General features: G+C 38.8%; 1 protein-coding gene across 4 annotated transcripts in view; it reads left to right on the forward strand.

Moving 5' to 3' along the window:
* Nucleotides 1-2,788: 2,788 nt before the first annotated feature.
* The window catches only part of LOC133629710 (copine-3-like), a 43,578-nt gene continuing 27,433 nt past the window's right edge, over nucleotides 2,789-18,933 (forward strand). For 2 of the 4 annotated variants that reach the window (XM_062020633.1, XM_062020630.1), the window contains exons 1-6: nucleotides 2,789-2,931; nucleotides 4,639-4,773; nucleotides 14,085-14,264; nucleotides 14,735-14,809; nucleotides 16,179-16,250; nucleotides 16,712-16,792. In XM_062020633.1, the coding sequence (XP_061876617.1) occupies nucleotides 4,642-4,773; nucleotides 14,085-14,264; nucleotides 14,735-14,809; nucleotides 16,179-16,250; nucleotides 16,712-16,792 (540 nt within the window). In that variant the 5' untranslated portion in view covers nucleotides 2,789-2,931; nucleotides 4,639-4,641. The other 2 variants (XM_062020632.1, XM_062020634.1) reach the window with 2 other exon arrangements.

Raw genomic sequence — 18,933 nt, forward strand, 5'->3', positions numbered from 1 at the left:
TTGGAGGAGGTTAGCCTGTCCGGAGCGGAGGTGTCGTGTGGAGGATTTGGGGGTGAGCAGTTCTTTGAGGTAGAGGTAGGGTGTAAAGTGTTTACAAAGAAGAAGAATCCTGATAAACATGAGTAAAAATGAGATAATCGTAGTCATTTCATAACGTATTTACCTTATTATATACTGTTACTGGGCATTGTACAAAACAGGTTATTTTCTGGCGCATTTAAAAATCAATTAACAATTAAAACATATCTTATGTGGTACTGTCAAAATTAAATTTGCAAAAAACATATTAAACGTGAAAAAATAAAGAAACAAAATATCTGAACGCACAATCTGTAGAAACCATTCGAGCTTCCGGGCCTGGCCGACATGGTCTCACAATTGATTGATTGATTGCGACTTTTATTAGTAGATTGCACAGTACAGTACATATTCCGTACAATTGACCACTAAATGGTAACACCCCAATACGGTTTTCAATTTGTTTAAGTCGGAGTCCACGTTAATCAATTCATGGTACAGATATATACTATCATCATAATACAGTCATCACACAAGTTAATCATCAGAGTATATACATTGAATTATTTACAATCCGGGGTGTGGTATGTGGAGGGTTTGGTTGATATCAGCACTTCAGTCATCAACAATTGCATCATCAGAGAAATGGACATTGAAACAGTGTAGGTGTGACTTGGTAGGATATGTACAGCCAGCAGAGAACATAGTGAGTTCAGAAAGCATAAGAATAAGTATATGCATTTGATTATTTACATTTGGTTATTTACAATCCGGGGAGGTGGGATGTGGAAGGGAGGGTGTTAGTTTAGGGTTAAAGTTGCCTGGAAGTGTTGTTTTAGTGCGGTTTTGAAGGAGGATAGAGATGCCCTTTCTTTTACACCTGTTGGGAGTGCATTCCATATTGATGTGGCATAGAAGGAGAATGAGTTAAGACCTTTGTTAGATCGGAATCTGGGTTTAACGTGGTTAGTGGAGCTCCCCCTGGTGTTGTGGTTATGGAAGTAGTTTGACATGTACTTTGGTACTTCGGAGGTAGTTTCTCTTTAAATATGCTTCTTGAAAATCCAACGCCCTCGACGCAAATCCCATAGGGGTGATGGAAGGATGGGCCGCACCTGAGAGCTGCGGCCTGCCACCATGGCCCCCCACTCCCTCCCCTCTGTTGCTAGATATCTTCAGATGTACGTTGTAATATGTATATGTGCTTTGCTATGGAGGGGTTTTTCCCACTCCACGATTGTATTTTTTTACTCATCCTTCCCCAGCCTTTACCTTTTTCCCATCTTTTACGGAGCGCCTTGTGGCGACACATCAGCGTTCCTGTTCTCTAACCCTGTACAGTGTACTTTTTGCCAAATTTCACACCACCAGATATGCAGCCGTCAGGACAAGTTTCGTCATTTCTCACAAAATGGCCAGAAAAAGTAAGGCGTTTTCTGACGGAGAGTTTATTAAGGAGTGCTTATTATGAGGACTCTGTTGCGCTGATATTCCCGGAGAAGAGGGGCGCATTTGAGAACGTGTCACTCTCCCGACGCACTGTAACGAGGCGGGTTGAGACCATCGCTGGAAACTTGGAGCTTCAGCTGAAGAACAGAACGGCCGACTTTGACTGTTTTTCGCTGGCTTTGGATGAGAGCTGCGATGTACGTGACACCGCCCCGCTGCTCATCTTCTTACGTGGGATAACTGCAGACTTTCAAATCACGGAGTAGCTGGCAGCCATGCAGTCAATTAAAGAGACAACCACAGGTAATGACTTGCTCACATAGGTAAATGCGTGTTTGGACATGTTAGGACTGAAATGGGACAAGCTGGCAGGTGTGACAACAGATGGTTGTCCAAATCTGATGAGGAAAAATGTTGGACTTTTAAAGAGGATGCAGGATAAAGTGACAGAAATGGACATTTTTGCAGAAGTGTTGTGTAAGACAGTGTTAAAAATAAAACCATCAAAAGCAATCTGCTTTTGTATAAAGTTAAGTTAGGTTAAATGAAATTATTATTATTATTAATCTTATGGTATATCAAAAATAATTTGAGCAAAATGTAATTGAAATATTGTCGGTGTGGCCCTCCAGCAGTGCTCGGGTTGCTCATGCGGCCCCCGGTAATAATTAATTGCCCAGCCCTGCTCTCTACACTGTTTGTTTGTCTCATCTTCAACGGGTTCGTGCTAAAAACAAAGTTTCGTTGTACTTGTGCAATGACAATAAAGACCTATCCTATCCTAAATGGCCTTGCAAATATGTGTGTTGTCTTTTCTAAACATAAAAGATGCAGACGAGGCGTGTTGGCTGACTTCAAGTTTACTCGTCGATAACATGCAGCTGCCGGCATGGCTAAACGGGGCGACTGCGCATGCTCTTCGCTACTGTGGCATGCTGGGTAATGGAGTTATTATGTTACCTAGCTCTTAACGTCACTTAGGCCTTGGTTTACAGACAACAACTCGTGATCTGATTGGCTACTGCAACTGTCTGTCAACTATGTGCCCGCCCACTTACAGTGCACACTGTTGATTCTGCAGGCAGATTAGGTACAGCATGGCAACATAAGATAGCTGAATTCTGATTGGATGAAAAGTCAAAGCAGCGCTGGAAGGATCATAATATGACATGAAGACAGTATGAATACTTTTACATATTTAGGGAAAGTCAATACAAAATGACTTATCTTTAATTATGATTACGATTTCTAGTTATGTTAGGCCAGCAGAGACAGCACACCATTGCATAAAAGTGACGCTGTCCTCGGTATCGACATTGCTGACATGTGAATCGATCCACCTGGCCGAGTCGACACTGGTATCGTCGAGGGAGTGTCACATAGTCCATGTAGTTGTCACATAGTGTTAGTGGCTGCCAAGTGCCATCCCAAGTCGCCTTCATTCCAAGCCTAAAGCGTAGAAAGGTGAGTGAAAGTCACATAAATGTTCCTTCAGGCGCCGTCATTACGTTTATTAAAGGAGTTAGCACTTTCATTAGCATGTTAGCTTGTTAGCTCGTGTGCTACATCTCTCAACCACCTCGCTTCTGGCTATTTAACTCTATAAACTGACATTATACATCTAAATATATATATATATATTGACTCTATATCCTTTTATGTGGAGGTATGTTAGCTAACTGCAGAACGCCTTGATAAAAGTCAGTCCATGACATGATGTATTTACTGTTAATAAAAGTATGTGTAAATATGTTTACACTAGTGTTAATAAAAGTATGTAAATATGTTTACACTAGTGTTTATAAAAGTATGTAAATATGTTTACACTAGTGTTTATAAAAGTGTAAATATGTTTACACTAGTGTTAATAAAAGTATGTAAATATGTTTACACTAGTGTTAATAAAAGTATGTTTAAATATGTTTGCACTAGTGTTAATAAAAGTATGTAAATATGTTTACACTAGTGTTAATAAAAGTGTGTAAATATGTTTACACTAGTGTTAATAAAAGTATGTTTAAATATGTTTACACTAGTGTTAGTAAAAGTGTGTAAATATGTTTACACTAGTGTTAATAAAAGTGTGTAAATATGTTTACACTAGTGTTAATAAAAGTATGTAAATATGTTTACACTAGTGTTAATAAAAGTGTGTAAATATGTTGACACTAGTGTTAATAAAATTATGTAAATATGTTTACACTAGTGTTAATAAAAGTATGTCAATATGTTTACACTAGTGTTAATAAAAGTGTGTAAATATGTTTACACTAGTGTTGACAAAAGTATGTAAATATGTTTACACTAGTGTTGATAAAAGTATGTCAATATGTTTACACTAGTGTTAATAAAGTATGTAAATATGTTTACACTAGTGTTAATAAAAGTATGTAAATATGTTTACACTAGTGTTGATAAAAGTATGTAAATATGTTTACACTAGTGTTAATAAAGTATGTAAATATGTTTACACTAGTGTTAATAAAAGTATGTTTAAATATGTTTACACCAGTGTTAATAAAAGTGTGTAAATATGTTTACACTAGTGTTAATAAAAGTATGTAAATATGTTTACACTAGTGTTAATAAAAGTGTGTTTACACTAGTGTTAATACAAGTATGTGTAAATATGTTTACACTCGTGTTAATAAAAGTGTGTAAATATGTTTACACTAGTGTTAATAAAAGTGTGTAAATATGTTTACACTAGTGTTAATAAATGTATAAATATGTTTACACTAGTGTTAATAAAAGTATGTAAATATGTTTACACTTGTGTTGATAAAAGTATGTAAATATGTTTCCACTAGTGTTAATAAAAGTATGTAAATATGTTTACACTAGTGTTAATTAAAGTATGTACATATGTTTACACTAGTGTTAATACAAGTGTGTAAATATGTTTACACTAGTGTTAATAAAAGTATGTAAGTATGTTTACACTAGTGTTTATAAAAGTATGTAAGTATGTTTACACTAGTGTTAATAAAAGTATGTAAGTATGTTTACACTAGTGTTGATAAAAGTGTGTAAATATGTTTACACTAGTGTTAATAAAAGTATGTCAATATGTTTCCACAGCAGGTCAGTAAGAGGTGTAATGAATAAATAAATATATACAGTATATATGTGCTATATTGTGGCATGACTATAGTGTGTGCTTTGAAGCAGGACATGGCGGCCCAGTGTGTGAGCAAGGTGGAGCTGACGGTGTCCTGTGATCATCTCCTGGACAAGGACTTTGGATCCAAGTCAGATCCTCTGTGTGTGTTGTCCATGAACACCTCAGACTCACGCTGGTTTGAGGTCTGTGGACACTTTCTACTCAAGTAGTCAGACTCACGCTGGTTTGAGGTCTGTGGACACTTTCTACTCAAGTAGTCAGACTCACGCTGGTTTGAGGTCTGTGGACACTTTCTACTCAAGTAGTCAGACTCACGCTGGTTTGAGGTCTGTGGACACTTTCTACTCAAGTAGTCAGACTCACGCTGGTTTGAGGTCTGTGGACACTTTCTACTCAAGTAGGCTACGATAACAGCATTGCCGTTTGATTTGGGTGGTTGCTGACACTTTAGTTCACTTCCTGTTCTCCGTTTATTCACAATATACTCCATAATTAAACATAAGTAATAATGAGTGAAGTAATAGCATTACACATAAGTAATAATGAGTGAAGTAATAGCATTAAACATAAGTAATAATGAGTGAAGTAAGTTATATTTCATATGGTGAGATGAGTAATATGATCTAGAAAATGAAAGGATGGATGAAATGAATTGAGAAAGTTGATCTTCTTCTTTGTACTTTGTAAACACTTGAAGTTTGAAGACTTTCTTGAAGTGGATCATATTAGTACTTTGTTTATTAATCCATTCATCATTTAATTCCACATACTGATATACTGAAGGTCCTAAGTGTTGTATGTGCGTACAAATGTTTTAAATGACAATTTCCTCTAAGGTTATATTTCTCCTCTTTAGTTGAGAAGAATTGTTGTCCATTCTTGGCTAGCAGGTTATAGTTTGCATCATTTTACATGTTTGCAACTTCACTATGTGGTGGAATTTCACTATTTGTTATATCATGACTTTTGTAGTTATTGACCATATTTCTACACAATAATCAGATATGTAACACTAGTGAGCAGTAGACAATATGAAGTCATTTTTGGTCTAGAACATATTTAGATGTATTCATTATTGATGTGTTTCTTGCTACTTTATGTTGTATATTCTTATATGAGATTTCCAGTTCATTTGATCATCAATCATTATACCTAGAAATGTGGTTTCATTTACTCTTTCAATATTTACTCCGTCTATTTGTATTTGTGTTTGACTTTCTCTTCTACCGTTACCAAATAGCATTATTTTACTTTTACTGAGCTTTAAGGATAGTCTGTTTTTGTCCAACCATCTTTTTAATTTGTTCTGTTATTATTTGTATTATCTTCTATGTGTTGTGAAACTAAGGAGTTCCTTTTCTTTCTCTCTGCCATCAACTCCTCTTTGGGTTTTGTTGGTTTAGCTTCCATGCTAACAGCAGACTGCTAGGTTGTTGGCACCAACACCTGCCAGGTGTTGAAGTGACGTACACATGGTGCCACAAAGTAGCAGTGTTGCAGCAGCACAGGCCTTAAAAGTCACAATGTAAACAAGAGACATTTTATAGGTATATTGTTGTATCGCACAGCATGATGTCATCTACTAGCCCTACGCTCTTTTTGCACAGCTGATGGGGCGTTCTCACATTTTTTATTAGAAATGAATAAAAGGACAAAATACAATGCAATATATGGTAAAACAGCGTTTTTGTTTTTTGTTTTGTAGCTGAAAGTGTTTTATATGTTAATGTTGCTGACCACTTTCAATGTATTATTATTATTTCATTACATTCTTAGTATCAAACTGTTCAAGGAGGTCAGAAAATGTTTAAAACAGCACTAAGTAACTTTTCAACCTTCAAAAAATATTTAAAAACATGTTATTTTGCTAATAATAAACTTACATACACTAGCGTTAAAAAGTTTGGGGTCACATGTAAATGTCCTTATTTTTGAAGGAAAAGCACTGTACTTTTCTTTTTTTTTAAACTTAAATTTTTATTCTGTCACATGCATACATATATCAACAGGGTCAACATCTTACAATATATACATAGTCAATTTATATTCCATATCAAGCATTTGTGGTGTCATTTTCCTGAGTTTTGTATTCAGTCCATTTTGTCCATTTCTCAAGAAATAGTTCCTCCTGTATTCTGAGTCTATGTGTAAATCTTTCCATTACATATAGTTCTTCCACAATGCACAGCCACTGTTCACAGGTCGGTGAGCTGCTACTACGCCACAGTCTTGTAATTGCCTTTTTGCTGGCTGCTAACAAAACCTTGACTAAATAGAAATCATCGAATTGCATATATTCCTGCGTCAAGTTTCCCAAGTATAGTATCATACTTGTTTTTGGAATGTCATATTGTAGTACTTCTTTTATCACTGACCACACGTCATACCAATATTTTTCAATATTGGGACAGTTCCAGAACACATGTTCGTGGTCAGCGTCCATATTTCCACATAGCCTCCAACATGGTTGTTTCTTTGCTGCGACTCTTCCGCTTATTTTTGGAGTTATAAAGTATCTAGTCATGTTTTTCCAGCAAAACTCCCTCCATACCCTAGAACTCGTGGCCGTGCACTGCGTTTTACAAATATTATACCAGTCCTTTTCAGTGATCTGCTCCCCAAATCCTCTTTCCCATTTCTCTTTAATGTACATGGTTGAAGTCCCCTTGCTTGTCATCAATCCCTGGTAAACAGCTGAGATCACTCTACATTTTTTATTATTATAAGCTTGTACCATTATTCTAATTAGCGGGTTCATTGATGCCCTTTTAATTTTTTTAATATAGTAGTCCCTTATCTGTAAATACCGGAAGAACTCATGTTTGTCTAGATCATATGTCGCCCGTAGGTCTTCGAAACTCCTCATCTGCCCATCTTCCAACAGTGTGCACATTGCCGTCAAGCCTTTTCGTTCCCACTGTTTAAACCCATGATCTTCGAACCCAGGCTTGAAATTGGGATCACGTGTCAACCATCCTAGTATCTTTCTTTCATCCTCTAATTTGTATTTTTTTGAGATATTATTCCAAATTCCAATTGTAAATTTAGTAATCGGACTCAGTTCTGCCTCTACTCTCTTTTCTATTGTTTTATTTGCCAACAAGTTTTGGATAAGATCTCTCCCCTGGTCTAATTCAATTCCCTTCCATTTCGCTTCGTATTCTGGTCTACACCAGCATACTAGATACCGAAGTTGGGCTGCATGGAAATATTCTTTCAGATTTGGCAATGCCATTCCCCCTTTTACCTTGGGCAGCTGGAGAGTTTCGAACCTAATTCTGGGTCTTTTACCCCCCCATATGAATCTCGATATATTTTTATCCCACTCATCAAATTGTATTTGTGGTACTGCTACTGGTAGGGATTGAAACAAGTACAAGAGTCTCGGCAACACATTCATCTTGATTATTTCTATTCTTGAGCTTAAGTCCAGACACAGCACTGACCATCTCTCCAGATCCATTTTAAGCCTCAGATTTATCGACCCATAGTTGGCTTCATATAGTTTATCTCTTTCCTTTGTTATATTAACTCCCAAATATTTGACCATTTCCAGGTCCCAATTTAGTTTATACGTCTCTCTAATTTCTAATGAGGGGTTATAGTTTAACAATAATATTTGTGTTTTTGTGACATTTAACTTATACCCCGAATATCGTCCATAATCTTCGAGGGTTCTCATTAATCTAGGGAATGTTTCTTCTGGATCTCGGAGATAGATCAGTACATCGTCTGCAAAAAGCCCCACCTTGTGTTCATTATGTCTAATCTGTATACCTTTAATTTCCTTGTTTTCTCTAATCAGTTGGGCTAATGGTTCTATAAATAATGCGAATAACGTCGGGGATAAACAGCAACCCTGCCTGGTAGACCTCTCCAATTTGAAGCTTTTCGAAAGACTTCCATTTATTTTGACTCTAGCTGATGGTTCTTGGTATAGTGACTTTATTATCTGTACTGATTTTTTGTTAAAGCCTAGTCTTTCCATTACTTTATACAGGTATAACCAATTTACACTGTCGAATGCTTTGTGAGCATCAACACTCACGAGCATAGCACTTGTTTTTGTCTTCTGTATTTCATCAACTAAATGTAAGGCTCTCCTTATGTTATCCTGAGTTTGTCTTTCCCTAATAAATCCAGTTTGGCAGTCCTCTATTAGATCCGACACAAAGTTTTCAAACCTTTTTGAAATAATAGATGTATACAACTTGTAGTCCACATTCAGTAGCGAAATAGGTCTATAATTGTTACAGTCTTCTTTATCTTTACCTTCTTTATGTATTACTGATATAATCGCTTCTTTCCATGAGGGGGGAATTTTTCCTTTTTTAAGGGTGTAATTAAAGGAGGTCTGTAATAAGGGAATCAAATCTTCTTTAAATGTCTTGTAAAATTCGGCACTAAAGCCATCTGTCCCCGGGGATTTGTTATTTTTGGTCCTTTGTATTGCTTCTTCAATTTCCCCAATTGTTATATTAGCGTTTAGCATCTTGTTTTGGCTAACTCCCAATGAAGGCAGGTCCAATGAATTTAAGAGAAGTTCCATTTCCTCCTCTCTTGCCGCAACTGGTTGTGTATATAGTGTTCGATAATAATTTTCAAATACGTTTTCAATCGCTTCTGGATCGTATAATAGGTTGTTGGTCTTGGGGTCCCTTATTTTGTGAATATTATTTAATGTTTGTTGTTTTTTCAGTCTCCTAGCTAACATCTTTGTTGCTTTAGAGCCTCCCTCGTAGTATGTTTGTTTCACAAACCTGGTCTTTTTTTCGACCTCATCCATAAGCATTTCGTTTACTTTTTTTCTCATGTCTTTAATCTGATCCATTATCTCAGAGGTTCCCACTGTTTTATGTTGTTGTTCCAAATCTTTCAATTTTCCGATTCGTTTTTGATATAATTCTAATCTTGCCTTTTTCATAAAAGATGTTTGAGCTATCAACTTCCCCCTTAAGACCGCCTTCAGAGCATCCCATAAAATTGTCGGCTCCACCTCCCCGTTATCATTCTCTTCTAAATATGAGGTTATATCTTTTTTTGTTGATTCTATCACACTTTCACTATTCAGGATGCCCACATTCAATCTCCATAACGTGTTTTTCTTCCTACTATTTAGATGAATTGTCAAGTATATGGCACTATGGTCTGAGAGATCCGTTACTCCTATGTTGCACTCCTTCACTCTGTGTATTTCTTCTTTGTTCATCAGATACATATCTATTCTACTGTACATTTGATGTGGTGCTGAGTAATGAGTATAGTCCTTCTCCAACGGGTGTAGTTCTCTCCATATGTCTATTATTCCCAATTCCTTCATCATTATGTTCACATATTTGCTAATGTGTTCCTTACTTCTAATCGTGCTTGTCGTGTCTAAGTTATAATTCAAAGTCAGATTAATGTCACCTCCACACAGCCAAACCCCCTCTGCTTCTTTGTTAATAACATCAAATATTTTCTCATACGTGGATTTACCGCTATCTGGGGGGACATAGACATTAATTAACGTTACTGTTTGGTTTTCCAATTTCCCTTTCACTATTATATATCTCCCCTCTTTATCACATATTTCCTTGATTAATTCAAATTTAACTGAGTTCGATATTAATATGGCGACACCCCTCCTATTACTCTGTTTTAAGAATGTACTGTAAAATGTATTGTTGTACCCGAGTTTCCTGAATTTTTCATGTTCCTGTTTAGATAAGTGCGTTTCCTGTAAATATATTACCTGCATCTTTTCCTTTTTGAATTTAGCCAAGACTTTGCTTCTCTTAATCGGATTGTTTAACCCATTAACATTCAATGACACCACCCTTACTTCATTACTTTGCATAAAGGTTTTCCTTTCGTACTTTTTCTGTCTTCCCTGTATCACGTCTGTTGCATGTTTCAGTTAAATTTTTTTGAATAATGAAGAAAATAAAAATAAAAATAAAACAAGAAACAAAAGATGACCCCCAAGGTACAGAGGCTCGCTCGCGTGATCCTCTCCAATCCTCAACCTGGCTAGCTTTAACCATTTCCTATCTCTATCGCACAGCGAGCGACTCTCCTCTACACAGGTCCCTCAACCATAACATTGTGAGTTAGAATAAAAGAAAAGATAAACAAAAACCCCTAAGAGGGTATATAGGAGAAAAGTCAATGTTCCAATAAGAAAACAAAAAGTATCAATATCCACGGTTCATGATTCTATATCAAAGTTAAATCTCTGGGATTATATCTATATCAGGACAGAGAGCATATTCCTAGTTATACTACCTAGTAACCAGTGTTCTTTTTTGAACATGAGAGACAAAAAAACAAAACAGAAAAAAACCGGTAATATATATGCGGACCTATATGTGCACATACATGTAAATACATATACGCACTCACCCCCAACCACGCATATATTCACTTGAAAAAAGGAATGTGGTAGTATTCATTTCGCATATCAAACTACTTCCATTGCACCAGGGTACGTATAGACCTGTCTCCCGAGCGCCCCAACGGGCGCCACCGCAGCACCACAACACTAAACCGGCTGTCGACCCAGCTACGGCAGCACCCACCACAGCGCCCCGGAGACAAGCCCACCGGGAACGAGGACAGGGGAGCCCCTCTACGCTAGCATGTCCAGTGTAAAACAAAGTCAACAACTTATCCATAATATTGATGTATATATAGATCGGTCTCATCCTCAACATATATGCAGTACAACTGAGTAATAAAATAGAAAATAATAAAAAATATAAACAAATAGAAAAATATAGAGGGAGAGAGGGAAATAGGTGGTGAAAGCAGAGACAACAATCGAGCTGAGACGAAGGGGAAATGCCTTCCAGATCCCTCTTTTAGTACACAAGAGTATGAAAAGATATTCAAGTTGAACCCTGTACAGATCAGGTTCCATAATGTTTTGTCGCCTGTATGATATCCAATGTTCAACCAATTTAGTCCCTTAAATATTATACATTCTCCCTTATACCGTCATCTTTCCTCTCTCCCTCCGTGGAAAATATAAATAAAAAAGGTTTACAGTAAAATACATAAAGGATCATTACAAACATGTAGTGCTTCTAGATGTTTATCAGATACCCACGTAAAATCCCATTCACACATACATATGCATACAAAAACATGCGAACTTGCCCACATTCCCACAAAAGCACCCACACACGATCCATGTCCTGATGTGGATACTCACGCACGCACCCACACACATATGTATGAATGGATACACACACACGCACACACCCACACACACACACACCCACATACACACACACACACACAAACAGAACAAAACAAAAAAAAAGGTTTGTATTCTATCTGATTCCAGATCTAATATCTTATAGAATGAGAGTTCAAACATAGACTAAACCAATAAACCATACCAGCGTTTCCCTTATTTCCCCTGACCATCCCCCTCCCCCCCGTGAGTCCCAAGTTCTTGCAAAAGTCCAAAAGAAAGTAAATCTCTGTCCGTTTCCCATCAGTCTATTCCCTTCAATGTGTCCATTTCCTTGGCAGGCAACCGTGGATGTGTCTATTTACATAAGTGTCAGTTGTAGTGGTGTTCTTACCCCATTTCTCGGATCAATGCTACTCAGTACCGTCATTCTCGTCCAGAGCCCCCATGTTGTCTCCGGACTCGCTGCCGCTGCTGCCGTCTTCTTCTTCGCCGTCGTTCACCTCGTCGTTATATTCTCCTTCCACGCTGATGCCTCCCATCGCCTCGTCCTCTCCTCCCGGACCGTTCTTCCCGTGCGTTCCATCCTCTTCGTTGCCTAGTCCAGCGCCGTTCTCCTCCTCTCTCTCCCGGCCGGTGTCGCCTCTCTCCTGGGTGGTGGCGCGCCCTCTTCTCGCTGGTTTGGTAGTTGTGTTTCTCTCCATGTCCGGGAGTCTGGCTATACGCCGGTCATAGAATCGTTGTGCTTCATCAGCGGTCTTGAATGCATGCGTTTTGTTTTTAAATTCCACCTTTAAAACAGCTGGAAAGACGAGGCGGAATCGGACATTCTTCTTCCACATTTGAGCTTTTACCTTGGTGAATGTGGCACGAAGTTTCACAGTAGCTGGCGCATAATCTGGATAGAGCATAATTTTCTGTCCCTTCCATTGTAGCAGGCTCCTGTCTGCCCGTAGTGCACGCATCTTATCCTGAAAGTAATGGAAGCGGACGATCATCACTCTAGGCCTCGGGTTGGGCCCCGGATTTTCCTTACCGATCCTGTGCGCTCTGTCTAGTATGGGTGGCTCGGTGAACACGTCCCCAAGTACTGTGGCAAAAAAGTTTTGCATGAATTGAACACAGTCGTTCCTTTCCCCAGGACTCGGTAGTACGTTCGTGACGCGCAGGTTGCAGCGTCTAGACCTGTTAGAGGCGTCTTCCATGCGTTCGTTCAGTGACTCGTTCTGGGTCAAGAGCTGCTCACATATAGCCTCAAGAGCGGTGACTCGTTCAGTTAGCTGCGTTGCGTTTTCTTCCAAGTCGACGATCCTTTTGCCTTGATCCTCCACAATTATCTTCACTTCATCCATGGTCCTCTTCAGCGGAGCTATTATATTCTCCATTGATGCGGTCATGAGTCGGTGTAGGCTCTCCATTTCTGGGGGTAGGCTGGCTGCGGTCATGCTACCAGCATTAGCCTCTTTAGCAGCTACAGAGCTACTAGCTGGAGAGGCTAAGCTAGTCCCACTGTTTGTAGTGGTAGTTTTACTATGCCGAGTAAAGTGCGCCTTTATCCCCTGCTGTGGAGTTTTGCCGCCCCGCGAAGCCATAGTGTGCCTATAATCACTTATGTTCTCCTTTCAACTCGAATTTCCTCACAATATGTGGTTTTTATACAATTTGAGTGTCAAATTCACGGAGAGTCGCTCGGACGCGTCCTCCCTCCTTCACATCTTAACCGGAAGTCAGCACTGTACTTTTCAATGAAGATAACTTTAAACTAGTCTTAACTTTACAGAAATACACTCTATACATTGCTAATGTGTTAAATGACTATTCTAGCTGCAAATGTCTGGTTTTTGGTGCAATATCTACGTAGGTGTATAGAGGCCCATTTCCAGCAACTATCACTCCAGTGTTCTAATGGTACAATGTGTTTGCTCATTGGCTCAGAAGGCTAATTGATGATTAGAAAACCCTTGTGCAATCATGTTCACACATCTGAAAACACTTTAGCTCGTTACAGAAGCTACAAAACTGACCTTCCTTTGAGCAGATTGACTTTCTGGAGCATCACATTTGTGGGGTCAATTAAACGCTCAAAATGGTCAGAAAAAGAGAACTTTCATCTGAAACTCGACAGTCTATTCTTGTCCTTAGAAATGAAGGCTATTCCACTAAATTGTTTGGGTGACCCCAAACTTTTGAACGGTAGTGTATATGTGTGTGTATGTATGTATATATATATATATATATATATATATATGTGTATGTATAAAATGAGTGTGTATACAGTATATATAAATAACAATGTCATGTCTTTTTCTGCAGGTAGAACGCACAGAAAAGGTCCAGAATTGCCTCTGCCCGAAGTTTGCCAAAAAGTTTATTATTGACTACTATTTTGAGATGGTGCAGAATTTGAAATTTGGCATTTATGACATTGATAATAAGACCATTGATCTCAGCGACGACGACTTTTTAGGAGAGCTGGAGTGCACCTTGGGCCAGGTGAGATGTTTCCCTGCATGCTATTCAAGAGTTATTCTCTGTAATGACACATGTTTGTATACTTTGACATTCCTGTCCTGGTAAACACACAACATACATGCTGCAGTATACTTGTGTGTCCTGGTAAACACACAACATACATGCTGCAGTATACTTGTGTGTCCTGGTAAACACACAACATACATGCTGCAGTATACTTGTGTGTCCTGGTAAACACACAACATACATGCTGCAGTATACTTGTGTGTCCTGGTAAACACACAACATACATGCTGCAGTAAACTTGCATCAAGCATCCATCTGGCATGTTGTAATCATCAATATAAGTGATTAGATTGATGGCGACTGCCGTAGCAGAAGAAAGCAGCCATGTTGTGGCTTGTGCAGCCCTTTGAGACACTGGTGATTTAAGGCTACATAAATAAACTTTGAGGTTTCCCACTTGACCAAGTAAGAAGTAATCCATCCAGGTGGTGTCCAGCAGACAACTGACTCGCCCGCTGGTCCTGAAGAACAAGACCCCTGCAGGCAAAGGGACCATTACAGTGAGTCTTGGACTGAGTCTGCCTTAAAGGCCTACTGAAATGATTTTTTTTTATTTAAACGGGAATAGCAGATCCATTCTATGTGTCATACTTGATCATTTCGCGATATTGCCATATTTTTGCTGAAAGGATTTAGTAGAGAAAATCGACGATAAAGTTGGCAACTTTTGCTCGCTGATAAAAAAAAGCCTTGCCTGTAGCGGAAGTAGCGTGACGTCACAGGAGCTAGTATTCCTCACAATTCCCCGTTGTTTACAATGGAGCGAGAGAGATTCGGACCGAGAAAGTGAAGATTACCCCATTAATTTGAGCGAGGATGAAAGATTCGTAGATGAGGAACGTTACAGTGAAGGACTTGAGAGGCAGTGATGGACGTATCTTTTTTCGCTCTGAGCGTAACTTAGGTACAAGCTGGCTCATTGGATTCCACACTCTCTCCTTTTTCTATTGTGGATCACGGATTTGTATTTTAAGCCACCTGGGATACTATATCCTCTTGAAAATGAGAGTCCAGAACGCGAAATGGACATTCAGTGCCTTTTATCTCCACGACAATACATCGGCGAAATGCTTTAGCTACGAGCTAACGTGATAGCATCGTGCTTTAACTGCATATAGAAACAAAAAAATAAACCCCTGACTGGAAGGATAGATAGAAAATCAACAATACTATTAAACCGTGGACATGTAAATACACGGTTAATGCTTTCCAGGCTGGCGAAGGTTAACAATGCTGTGCTAACGACGCCATTGAAGCTAACTTAGCAACTTAGCAACGGGACCTCACAGAGCTGTGCTAAAAACATTAGCTCTCCACCTACGCCAGCCAGCCCTCATCTACTCATCAACACCCGTGCTCACCTGCGTTCCAGCGATCGGCAGAAGGACGAAGGACTTCACCCGATGCGTTTGGCGGCCCGGAGACGTAGGAAGTCAAGGTGAGGTCGGCGGCTAGCGCGTCTGCTATCCAACAAAGTCCTCCTTGTTGTGTTGCTACAGCCAGCCGCTAATACACCGATCCCACCTACAACAGTCTTCTTTGCAGCCTTCATTGTTCATTAAACAAATTGCAAAAGATGTCCAGAATACTGTGGAATTATGAAATGAAAACAGAGCTTTTTGTATAGGATTCTACGGGGTACCATAACTTCCGTTACTCTGACTTCGTCACGCGCATACGTCATCATACCGCGATGTTTCAGCCGGATATTTCCCGGGAAGTTTAAAAGGTCACTTTATAAGTTAACCCGGCCATATTGGCATGTCGTCATTGATATATAAACTATCAGACTGCGTGGTCGCTAGTAGTGGCTTTCAGTAGGCCTTTAAAGCTTTTTGTCATTTGCTGCCCTGCTCTTTTCTCCACTAGGTCACCGCTGAAGAGATCAAAGACAACAGGGTGGCCAACTTTGAGGTGGAGGCCAGGAAACTGGATAACAAGGTACTTGATAGGAACTCTTATTTGGATTTACATGATCAGTTTGTCTGATATTGATATGACCTACTCAGTGGCCTAGTGGTTAGAGTGTCCGCACTGAGATGGCTAGGTTGTGAGTTCAAACCCAGGCCGAGTCATACCAAAGACTATAAAAATGGGAGTCATTACCTCCCTGCTTGGCACTCAGCATCAAGGCTTGGAATTGGGGGTTAAATCACCAAAATGATTCCCGTGCGTGGCCACCGCTGCTGCTCACTGCTCCCCTCACCTCCCAGGGGGTGAACAAGGTGATGGGTCAAATGCAGAGGATACATTTCCCCACACCTAGTGTGTGTGTGAGACTATCATTGGTACTTAAACTTTATTATGATCATGAAAATCATCTTTGAAAGGTGTAGGACGTGTCATTTTGAAGATGTCATCTTTTTAAATCTTAATTTTTGCATCTTTTGAATCATTTCCAGGATTTTTTCGGGAAGTCTGACCCATATCTGGAGTTCTACAAGCAGACCCAGACTGGATGGCAACTGGCTCACAGGACCGAGGTACATACACAAATGGAGGTCACTTCCAGTTGCTCTCATTCCAACGACAAGCACATCAACGGCAGAAAGATTGCAGCTTAGAACTTCCCCTATTCTTTTTACACAAGGGACCACACACACACACACACGCACACACACACACACACACACACACACACACACACACACACACACACACACACACACACACACACACACACACACACACACACACACACACACACAACACACACACAAAGAGAGAGAAATAATGTCCAGTGGTTGTGTCACTGCTGGAACATTTGGTAATCATTCATCGACACGTTCCAGTGTTTCCCATAAACTGCCAAGACACCTGTGGCGGTGGGGGCGTGGCTATGGGCGTGGTCACAATGACATCATCGAGTAATTTGCATAATTTACTACAATGATATGATTTTCTCTATAAAGGCTCAAAAAATGTATACTTACTAATTAACAATAACAGTTTTGTTTTAAACGTCCATCCATCCATTTTACAATATAATTACAACACTTTATGTACATATTTATATACAGATTTGAACAATAAGTTATTCACTGAAATATATTTATTAATTGTGGTTCTTACAAAAAATATATCTATAAAATATAAAAGCTAAAATGTCTCTTTAAAGCTCTGCCCCTTTAATTAGTGCATACTAAATCATTTAACTTTAGCCTACTACTACAAGCATATTATTTACCAGCAACATAAAGTGAAACAGAGGCAGAGGTGTCCTGCCACAGTCAGTAACAAACAAACAGAAAACAGTAGTGGTCAAATACAAATAAGGCAACAAGAGAAGTATCCTACACTTCTCTTTTGTAAAGTAAATGTGAACAGCCTATATGGGCATCTACATCAACTATATGAGTTGCCTGAGAAGCTGGACAGGACAAAAAAAAATAAATTTTTATTTGTTTTTTTTATTTTTTTTTATTTGTGGCGGACGTAATTCTTTCGTGGCGGGCCGCCACAAATAAATGAATGTGTGGGAAACACTGCGTTCATACATTACGTTGTTGACTATCAAATCACTACTTCATAGTCAACATTTTGATGGACAAACGGTAGAAAATGGATGGATGTAGGGTCGTACGGTATACCGGTACTAGTAAAGTACCACCATACTAATGAATCATAATCAGACTATACCGCCTGTAAAAAGTACCGCTTCTCTTGTTGTTTGTAACGGGCATGACGACACGTCCTCACATCATGACATTGCTGCTTTTACCAGCAGAGGAGCATGTTGGGCAGCGCACACACACAGAGTACTTACAAGCAGACACAGTGTGTCGACAGAAAAAGGAGAATGGACGCATTTTGGTGATAAAGATAAAGGTGAAGTTATAACACTGAAACACCCTCAGGAAGAGGTGATTTAAGACATGGCTAGCTGGCTAGCAGCTAACATCCATCCACAGTGTTTTAGCTACTTCTAAATCACTAATCCTGGTCTCCATGGCAACAAATAAAGTAAGTTTCTTACAAGGACGAGGAATAGCTAAACATGCTTCACTACACAGCGTAGGAGGATACAATAGCTCACCGCCGTCACAATGTAAACAAACGCCATGGGTGGATCTACACCTGACATCCACTGTAATGATACCAAGTACAAGAGCGTATCTAGTCAATACTACTATGATTACATCTACATATTATTATTTTTTTAATTCATATGTTTATAAAGTCAGTAAATATGTCCCTGGACACATGAGGACTTTAAATATGACCAATGTATGATCCTGTAACTACTTGGTATCACATCCATACCTAAATGTGTGGTATCATCCAAAACTAATGTCAAGTATCAAAGGAGAGAAGAATAAGTGATTATTACATTTGAACAGAAGTGTAGATAGAACATGTTAAAAGAGAAAATAAGCAGATATTAACAGTAAATGAACAAGTAGATTAATAATTCATTTTTACAGTTTGTCCCTCATAATGTGTACAAAATAATAGGTGTATAAATGATAGAGATGTCCCATAATATCGGCCTGCCTATATTATCGGCCGATACATGCGTTAAAATGTAATGTCGGAAATTATCGGTATCGTTTTTTTTATAATCGGTATCGTTTTTTTTTTTTTTATTTATTTAAAAAAAAAAAATTAAATCCACATAAAAAAC

The sequence above is a fragment of the Entelurus aequoreus genome, linkage group LG15 (genome assembly GCF_033978785.1).
Source record: "Entelurus aequoreus isolate RoL-2023_Sb linkage group LG15, RoL_Eaeq_v1.1, whole genome shotgun sequence".
NCBI lineage: Eukaryota > Metazoa > Chordata > Actinopteri > Syngnathiformes > Syngnathidae > Entelurus > Entelurus aequoreus.